Raw genomic sequence first — 10,668 nt, 5'->3', positions numbered from 1 at the left:
CTGCTCCCCATGTTAAGAACTGCCGAGCAGAATCTGAAGTCAAAAGGGAAGTCCATTCTGATGATCGGAAATGGAAAGAGACAGAACAAAAGGCCCACTAAGCAGTGATAAAGGGAAAGGCAAGGAAGTTGCCAAACCCAAACCCACTATTGCTGCTTTAAAGTCTAGTGGAGGCATAACAAAAGAAGGCACCTACTTCCATTGCGGTAAGACCGGACACTGGAAGAGAAACTGCCCAAAGTACCTGGAAGATAAGAAGAATGGAGTAGAGACTTCAACTTCAGGTATTTTTGTTTTTGAAATTAATTTATCTACTTCTTCATCATGGGTATTAGATACTGGATACGGTTCTCACATTTGTACTAATGTGCAGGGACTAAAAGGGAGTAGAGATTTGGCAAAAGGTGAAGTCGACCTACGAGTTTGCAATGGAGCAAAGGTTGTTGCCTTAGCCGTAGGAACTTATGTATTGACTTTACCTAGTGGTTTAATAATTCAGTTAGAGAACTGTTATTATGTACCTGCAATTAGCAGGAATATTAATTCCGTTTCTTGTTTGGACAAGTTTGGTTTTTCATTTACAATAAAGAACAATTATTGCTCAATTTATTTGAATGAAATATTCTATGCTACTGCACAAATGAACAATGGACTATATGTCCTTGATCTTGAAATGCCTATTTATAACATTAATACTAAAAGGATGAAACCTAATGAGTTAAATCCAACTTACCTTTGGCATTGTCGATTAGGCCACATAAATGAGAAACACATTTCCAAACTCCATAAAGATGGACTCTTGGACTCTTTTGATTATGAATCATATGAAACATGCAGATCTTGTTTAATTGGAAAGATGACAAAGTCTCCATTCACAGGAAAAGGTGAAAGAGCTAATGATCTTTTGACCCTCATACATACTGATGTATGTGGACCACTGAACATACCAGCCAGAGGAGGTTTTCAGTACTTCATCACATTTACTGATGATTTCAGTAGATATGGTTATGTGTATTTAATGAAACACAAATCAGAGTCCTTTGAAAAGTTCAAGGAATTCAAGAATGAAGTACAAAACCAACTAGGTAAGAATATTAAAACTCTTCGATCAGATCGAGGTGGTGAGTATTTAAGCCTAGAGTTTGATGACCATCTGAAAGAGTGTGGGATCCTATCCACAATTACTCCTCCTGGAACACCCCAATGGAATGATGTATCTGAGAGAAGAAATCGAACCCTGTTAGACATGGTCCGATCCAAGATGAGTCATGCCGATCTTCCAAACTCCTTTTGGGGACATGCACCATTGACAGCAGCTTACACACTTAACCGTGTTCCATCCAAAAAGGTTGAGAAGACATCATATGAGATATGGAGTGGTAAGAAACCACATATGTCTTACATGAAGATTTGGGGTTGCAAAGTTTATGTGAAATGACAAATTTCAAATAAGCTTGAGCCCAAATCTGACAAATGCTTATTTGTGAGGTATCCTAAAGAAACAAGAGGGTATCACTTCTACAATCCTTCTGAGGGCAAAGTGTTTGTCGCTCGAATTGGAGTTTTCCTAGAAAAGGATTTTATTTCCAAAGGAATCAGTGGGAGGAAAGTAGAGCTTGAAGAAATTCAAGAATCACAAAGCATTGATACACCTATGGAGGAATTAGAGCAGGAAACACAAATAATTGTGTAAGAGCAACCTGCTCAAGTAGAACAAGACCAGCGTAGGTCAGGCAGGATACGTCACCTACCTGAGAGATATTGATATCTCATAACTGATCAAGGTGATGTATTACTCATGGATCAAGTACGAATATGAGCCCTGTGTTTACAAGAAGGTTAGTGGGAGCATGATCATTTTCCTGGTATTATATGTAGATGACATATTACTCATTGGAAACGATATCCCTACCCTGCAACAAGTAAAGTCTTGGTTGGGGAAATGCTTTTCTATGAAGGACCTAGGTGAAGCAACCTGTATATTAGGAATCAGAATCTATAGAGATAGATCACAAAATGCTTGGCCTAACTCAGAGTACATAGACAAAGTGCTGAGACGCTTTAATATGAATGATTCCAATGGTTATGTGTTTTGCTTAAATGGTGGCACTGTGAGCTAGAAAAGTTCAAAGCAAGATACAGTTGCTGATTCTACAACCGAGGCCGAGTATATTGTTGCCTTAAGTGCAGCAAAGGAAGTTGTTTGGATCAGAAGTTCCTTAGTGAACTTGGCATAGTTCCTGGCATTATGGATCCCATTGGTCTCTATTGTGATAACAATGGTGCTATCGCACAAGCTAGGGAACCTAGATCTCACCAACGATCCAAACACATACTTAGGCGTTATCACCTCATTCGAGAGATAATAGATAGAGGATATGTGAAAATATGTAGAGTACCTACACTTGACAATATTACTGACCCACTGACAAAGCCTCTTGCGCAGCAGAAGCATGATGGACATACTAGATCAATGGGCATTAGGGGTATGCCTGATTGGCTATAGTGCTAGTGGAAGATTGTTGGTGTAAGCCCTAGAGGCCAATACTTTTGGTACTTGTATCGAATTATTTATTAATTAATAAAAGGCTTTTTCTTTATTATGTTTGATTAATAAAGTCCCTAGAATAGCTTATCCGTTTAATGTATCAAGTATGACTTAATCATGAGATCACATTAAACATAAGGACACTATTCTTAAAGTATCCGTAGTCGAGCTTTATTATGAAGTGGGATAACATTAAAGCATTAAGACTATTATGTTTGTAGCTGATGATCACATCTCATGGATCATGGATAAAGAGTTATCAAGTCTTAAACATAGGTATGAATATATAAGAGTAATATTTATACCGGATTGACCCGCTATGAGAATACTATATAGAAAGTTATGCAAAGTGTCATAAGTTATTCTCATGGTGATAATGGTGTATACCACTCTTCGACCTAAAACCACTATGGATCCTAGATGTAGAGTCGAGTGCTTTATTGCTGATCCAACATTGTCCGTAACTGGATAACCATAAAGACAGTTGATGGATACGCCACGAAGCATGCTGAGGGACATGAGTGACCTAGATGGAATTTGCCCATCCTGCGTAACAGGATAAATGTCTAGGGTCCCAATATTGAACTGGACAAGGATGACACGGTCTATACCTTGTGTTCAATATAGACATAAGGGCAAAGGGGTAATTATACACATAATTATTATCGCAGAAGGTTTTGTCAGATCACATGACATTTTCGTGTCTTGGGTAGCAGTGATGTGTTGCTAGATACCGCTCACTGTTTATTATGTTAAATGCGTGATTTAATATAATTGTCGTCGCGAAAACCTACAGGGTCACACACAAAGGACGGATTGATGAGAAATAGAGTAACTAAGGAACATCGTAAGGTACGGTGCACTTAAGTGGAATACGAAATATGGTAAGGTACCACACGCTTAAGTGATTTGGGATAATATAAGATATGGGCCAAAATACACTTAAGTGGGCTTTTAGCTTGAAGCCCACACAAGTGGTTCTATAAATAGAACCCTTGGGTAGAAGCATTGTCACTCAGACTCAAACTCAAGTGAAGAATTGGAATTTCGTTTCCCTCTCTCTCTCACACTCAAAGCCTTCATTCGTACCAGCTAACACTGAGATTGAAGGAACCCGTTCGTGTGGACTGAGTAGAGACGTTGTCATCGTTCAACGTTCGTGATCGCTTCGTGGATTTGTATCCAAGGTTTTGATCGTTACAAGAGATCTGCACCAAAGGTTTGAATCGCCACAAGAGGTAACAATTCTATCACTGATCATGCCCATTCGTAAGGATCACTAAATGGAGAAAATTTTAAATTCCGCTGCGCCTTGGATGACAATTCTCCTTCAGGAACAGCAACCATTTCATCTTATGGTCTGCGCGGTGGGCGCCACATGCCCCTTTCTGTACTTCGTAGATGGATAAATACGCTTCGGTATCTCCAAGGCATTTGAGTAATAACCCTTCTGGTGTCTTCTTTAGCAATTCATTGTTTGACCACACGTAGCTCAAAGCCCTATATTTGGTTTTTCTATCAGTACTTTCGATTGAATTCTCCAAGTAGTCGATGATTGGCTTTCTCCAATCTGTCGGTGATGAACTGTTGATAGAAAAAACTTCATGTTCCCATGCCTCTTAGACTCCACGGGTTTCTTGACACTCCTCCTCGGGCTCCCTACCATGACTGGTGTTCTCGTCAAGGACGTCCTCTGTTAGGGGCGTACTTGACACCGTTTTTCCTCAAACCTCGATCATATTTTGTAACCTCGACTTAGACATGTTATACCCTGAAGCGACTTGGGTCAGCTTGTTGGCCTCTTGGTTCTCTCTCCTGGGCACATGTCTTATGTCTGCAACTTCGAAGTGTTCTAGTAGCTGCGTTGCAGTCACAAAGATATTCAGCATACTCCCCTTAATGCACTTATATTCGCGCGTGACTTGCTTTATTATCAACTCCGAGTCTCCCATCCCTTCAATTAGACTCGCTCCTAACTCTTTCAAAAGCTGAAGGCCTACTATTAAGGCCTCGTATTTGGCTTCGTTGTTGGAACACTTCTTGTTGATCTTATACTTAAACTTCGTCGGGCCTACCTTAGGGGATAATATCAAAACCCTGACTCTTGTTCCGTCTTTGTGACTCAATCCGTCGAAATATAGACGCCATGGTATGGTGTCGACCACATTCAGGGATGATTCGACCATGTCATGATCCACTATAAAATCCGCCACGATCTGGCCTTTCATGGCGTTTAAAGGCTTGAAAGTTAGAGAAAACTCTGTCAACGCCAGTGCCTATATCCCGATTCTACTATGTAGAATAGGCTTAGACAACATATGTTTAATAATATTGTAATGAGACGAAACATAAACATCAACTGTTTTAATATATTGTTTTAATTTCATACAAGCAAAGTACAAACACAAACATAGTTTTTCTATGAGACTGTACCTAGTTTCAACATCTACCAACATTCTACTGAGGTAATATATGGGCCTTTCGACACCATTACAATCCTCTTGGGCTAACGTGCTCCCTATAGTTGTATCAGATGCGGCAATATATAAACTCATACTTTTATTTCTACTAGGGGGCAACAAGATAGGAGGCTTGGTAAGATACCCCTTGATCGCGTCGAAAGCCTCTTGTTGTTCATGGCCCCAGTGAAAATCACTTTCCTTCTTAATTTTAAGTAGTAGCGAAAACACCTTTGTTTTACCACTTAGGTTCAAGATGAACCTTCTTAAGAAGTTTATTTCCCCCAACAAAGATTGGAGTTGTTTCTTTGTAGATGGGCTTTTGAGGTCTAAGATCGCCTTCGTCTTGTTCTGATTGATCTCTATACCTCGTTTGTGTACCACAAATCCCATGAAGTCACCTACGTGTACCTCGAAAGCACACTTCAATGGATTCATTTTCAACCCATATTTCCTCATTCTATCGAACGAGCGTCGAAGGTGATCCGGGTGTCCTTTTTATGAATACGATTTCACCACGATGTCGTCGATATATACCTGTATGAACTTCTCAAAGAAGTCATGAAATATGGCATTAATGGCCCTTTGGTAAGTTGCTCCTGCGTTTTTAAAAACAAACGGCATGACGACCCACTCGTATGTCCCCAGCGCACCAGGGAATTGAAATGTTGTCTTGGGGACTGACATCTTCTTCGGCAATGAGAATCTGATTGTAGTCGGAGTATCCATCAAGTAGGTTCAGATACTCAAAACCTGCGGCCGAGTCGACCAACATTTCCGCCACTGGCATCAAATATTCATCCTTTGGCATGGAGTTGTTTAAATCCCTGAAATCTATACAAATCCTAAGAGTTCCGTTTTCCTTGATGACGGGCACTATGTTGGCCAGCCATTCGACGTACCTTGCCATTCTTATGAAAGGACTTTTGAGGAGTCTTTAGATTTCTTGCTTGATCTTAGAAGTAACGTTCGGAGCAAACCGTCGAGGGTGTTGCTTCACCAGCTTCTTCCCAGGTTGGATAGGCAGTCGCTGTTCTACTATGCTTCGATCCAAACCTGGCATTTCGTCATAATCCCAGGCAAAGAAGTCCTTGTATTCAGTCAATACCTCGACTATCTTTGCCTTCATCTCTGACCCCACCTCAGTACTTATGTAGGTTGGTCTTTTTGTGGTTCCATTTCCCAAGTCGATCTCTTCGAGGGGATCTTTCACTTGCATCTTCTGGGACTCATTTTGTGGGTTCTTTTCGAACCCCAAAGGCTCATTGTCATAAATACAATCAAGCCTCTGGCTTTCTGAAGTTGTTTTCTGGTCTAGTCGACCATCATCTAGACTTTCGGCCTCACAGCCCAAATTCTGAAGTCTCTTCCTTTCTAGAATTGACTTCCTCTTGTTTTCAGCCAAATAGGCCGAAATTCGAGCCAGGCTTTCTGACTCAGCAGTCATCTTTGTCGACTGCTGACCACCCCGTAGGTGGGATTCCTTTATCTGATCTTGTGTCTTCCTCGTTATCCCAAATGAAACCATGATCAGGGTCCAAGTTCAAAACTCGACCAGTATTGACGGAAGTATAGGATCCCGATTCGTCATCACATGGCGCTATGTTCGCCAAATGTTGGTCAAACAACCTCTTGGAACCGCTGTCATCGACCCAATAATAGCTTTGGTCGGCCTCAATATTCTCTATGATGCCATCTTTTCTCCAAATTATAAGCCTTTCGTGGACCATTGAGGGAGCAACCCCTATACCATGGGTCCATTCTCGACCCAGGAGTAAGTTGAAGTTGGCTTTTGAATCTATTACCATAAATAGTGTTGAACGTCTTGTCATGCCTACCGCGAGGTTGACCTAGACCACCCCCATTATATTGATGGTTTTCCCTTCATAATTTGAAAGGACCATGTTGTGTTGTCGGAGATCTTTATCTATTTTTCCCATCTTCTTGAATAGAGTATAGGGAATTAGGTTGACTACAGCACCTCCGTCGATAAAAACCTTATTCATTGCCATTCCATCCACCTTAACTTTGATGAACAATGGTTTTAGATGGTACATCATCCCAGGACCGGGCCTTTCAAATATTTCTTTCTGCTCCTTCACCACGCCGTTGTTTATGACATAGTAGCATAAAGGCTTCCCCCCCCTCTATTTCGTCTGGTACAAAGTCTCCCTCTGTTTCAGAAACTTCAGATACCATGTCATATTCGACTGGTAGTACCGACATAATGTCATATTTTACGATGAAATCATCACCATAGATATCGTTGTTGTTTTCGTCGTACATATCCTCGTCGAATTCCTCATCAGATTGAGGAGAATACTCAGGTTCTTCTTCCTCTAGTTGGGGAGAATATCTGACTCCTCCTCCTTCAGTTTTTCTTCGCTTTGTGGATGTCCCTCGATCTCTGACAAACATTCCACGTTCTGAGTAGCTATCACTGCTTTCTTTCCCGTCGAGTCGCCAGTCATGGCCACTGTCTGGTTGGCCACCATTTTTGCATGTCCCTTGACCTTTGACACCTGTTCCTTTTGTCCAGCAGTCTTCGACTGTGGGGTGGTAACAACTTTCCTAGCTTTTTTGTTTTGCTGGTGGCGTCTCCACTGTGTCCTAGTCATAGGATTATTTCCTTTGTAGTTAGGAGAGATTGTGTAACCTCTCCTCTTCTCTGGAGACGTTGCCACTTTTCCAACACCCTCCATTTTGGCTTCCTGCCCCCCTTTTGATTGACAAGTTCTATCCACTTCTCCTGTGGAACATCAGTTGGAGGAATGAATGTCTTTGGGCGGGGACGTTGAAATTGTCTTCTGTACTCTTCTTTCCATCGAGGTGCTTCGTGCCTGTCGAACACGAATCATGGGATAGTAGGTTTTTCCTCCTTCTTGGCCTTGTTGTTGGCCTCCAGTCTTTCGGTGGTTTTCTCGTCGAATACCGCGTTGCACTTCGGGCATAACAGAGCCTTCGATCCTTTCTCCTTGCACTTCTCCTGGAAGTCAGACAAACTTTCACCAAGCTAGGGATAAACCGACTTGGGCCTCCTTTCGTCTTTAACTCCGAAACCTTCAGTAGTTTCTACTATCATTACTTCAAATGATTCAACTAATGAGGTTGCTTTGAGAACCTCAATAAGACCATCAATAGTCTCCACCATCATGCACTCTAGAGGCTCAGCATACAATGCTTCTTCCACCTTCAAAGGGTCAGAATCCACCTGCATTTTTGGCCTTTCGCCAAACTGGAGCCTTCCTTCTTTCAGAGCTTTCTGCACCAAATCCCTGAAAAGAATACATTGGTGAGTTTTGTGACCAAGGAAATTATGAAATTTACAAAATCCCCTTTTCTTTTTCAGTTCTAGGGGAAGGTCTTTTAAACCCCGAGGGACGGTAAACTGTCCGTCTTTTACCAATAGATCAAAGATCTCGTCGCATTTAGACACGTCGAACGTATATGTCTTAGCGACGTATTTGTCTATTCTCTCTGGTTCGACAGGGTTTTTCCCATTTTATGGTTTCAAAACCTTGCACGTATAAAGAGGTTCGGGCTTAAGTTCTGCCACGTTGACCTCACTCCTGTCGACTATATCTTCGTCGTTGGAAGAGCCTCCTTCGACTGCGATGTAGGACACTTTCTCTTTTTTATGATATCGACCCGCCTTAGACTTTTCGGCTTTCAAGCATTCGATACGTCGAACCCTATCGGCTAATTGGGCCATATCCCTAAGATACTGGGTATCCAATTTCTTCCTTATAGAATAATCTAGACCCCCATCTACCATTTCGACTAGTTCGTGTTCAGGGACTTGAGTAAAACATTGTGCCTTCAATAGTCTAAACATATTCAGATACTGATCAATTGACTCAATAACCTTTCGCTTAACGCTAGCTAGTTCTTTAAGGATGATCTTTGATTGTCCCGTGTAAAATTATTCATGGAACAACCGTTCCAACTGTGTCCATGTTTGGATCGACTGTGGAGGTAGCATTGTGAACTAGGTAAACACATTTTTCATGAGAGAACTTGGGAAGTATTTCAACTTCAAGTCCTCGTTGTTTGCTATGTCACCAGCCTCGGTCTAGTACCTCGCCACATGTTCGGCGGTGGATTCTTCAGTATCCCCCGCAAACTTAGTAAATTTATGGACTTTCCATCCCCTTGGCAATTCTGTCTGTAAGATAAAATCTGGTAGAGGCGAGGAGTATGTCGGTCGTTGGAGGCAATGACTTACTCAATTTCGCACTATGATCCGTTCAACGATAGCCTTTAGGTTTTGTACCCGTATGGCTGCGTCGTATCGAACTTGTCGAACCACCTGGTCGGGATCCTGGTTACGGTTAACCAGTACCACTGGGGGCCTTCGTGCCACCCTTGGGACGTGTTCAAATTCCTGCTATTCTTGTTCGACAGTATCGTCTGTCATCTCCTCTTGTCGAACCGGGGTCTCTAGTCGAGGAGGAGGCGTGGGATTTTGATGCACTTGAGCCCTTGGAGCTCCAAAAAACTCTCCAATCCTGGTCATTTGGGTCGCCAACTGTTGATAACTCTGCATCGAATCCTGGATCAAAGGCCTCAAAATAGTACCCATTTGCTGAGTTAGCATGTGTACCATTTCATGGTTACTTTCGTCCATTTGCTGTCTCATAACGACAACGAAGCTTGACATAAATGTTGGGATTGATTGAGACGTCAATCTGAACCCCGGGGGCACACCAAATGGGGTTGCCAAAGGTCCAAACCCCTGATAACGAGGGAATGGCAATGACGAGGTATCGCTGTAAGTCGAACCGAGGTTATGCATGTTTGCCATAAACTCTGTCGGCATTCCCAATGTTCTGTGTATAGGAGTCGTGTAATTGGGTATATGTTGCCCCATAGTTCCCATGGTTGTCGGTGTCGACGCTTGTAGCTGACACGGCGTCAGAATTGGTCCTACAAACGCTGTTAAAACCGTCTACGCCATACTAGAGCCGGTGGTAGCGGCCTGGGGCGTCGTTGTCTCTCCCGCCAAAGACGTTTCTTCGTGGGGTCTAGGAGACATCTCTTTCCCACTATGCAATCGCATACAACTTAACACTGTCAAGGTCCTACCCAGTGTGCCAATTTTTTGTTTTGCGCAACAATCTTTAGCCTTCCTATATGAGATTTACTTGTAGGACCGGCTAAGGAGTCCCGGACTTAGTGTTTTGGGTGTATGGCTATTTGGTAAACAACGTTTCTGACTGGTTGAAAGGGTGTAAATGAGACTCTTCATGAGTCAAGGACATAATAAAGGTAAAATGACAAGTAGAAACGATAAAGTACTGAAAGAAAGATGATAAATGATAAAGTGAGACAAGACAAAAGATAAGCTTTGCGAAGATTAAATGACTTGTAATTATAAAGTGGAGGCAAAATACATTGTTTGTAAGGAGAGTTACTTTTTTCTCGTAAACGCTTTGGTACTTCAAGCTTTACCCCCATTGTAAATGTTCAAATTGCCACCTCTAAATTCTCACCTAACATTGGCTTAAATACTAGTTCAAAATAACTGTCGGGAGGTTATAAAGCCCTCTTAAGGTGCCACGTGTCGGTCCACTTCCCTCATTTTGGCACATAACTACCACCTTTTTACGTGCCCACGTTCCCATTTTCCACTCGGAACCTTTCGACTTCGACCCAAGCTTT

General features: G+C 42.1%; 1 protein-coding gene across 1 annotated transcript; it reads right to left on the bottom strand.

Annotated features, from left to right (window-relative positions):
- Window positions 1-4,272: 4,272 nt before the first annotated feature.
- Window positions 4,273-4,776, bottom strand: LOC127086868 (uncharacterized). The gene has a single exon (XM_051027688.1). It carries the CDS (start codon window positions 4,774-4,776, stop codon window positions 4,273-4,275), a length of 504 nt encoding a protein of 167 aa, XP_050883645.1.
- Window positions 4,777-10,668: the final 5,892 nt, after the last annotated feature.

This window comes from Lathyrus oleraceus, chromosome 1, assembly GCF_024323335.1.
Source record: "Lathyrus oleraceus cultivar Zhongwan6 chromosome 1, CAAS_Psat_ZW6_1.0, whole genome shotgun sequence".
Taxonomy (NCBI): Eukaryota; Viridiplantae; Streptophyta; class Magnoliopsida; order Fabales; family Fabaceae; genus Lathyrus; species Lathyrus oleraceus.
Note: the sequence above shows the minus strand (reverse complement) of the source record. Positions and strands in the feature narration are given on the sequence as shown.

What these genes read in the sequence shown, in the direction of transcription:
- LOC127086868 (XM_051027688.1), bottom strand. Translation starts at nt 4,776, where the DNA reads ATGAAAGGCCAGATCGTGGCGGATTTTATAGTGGATCATGACATGGTC.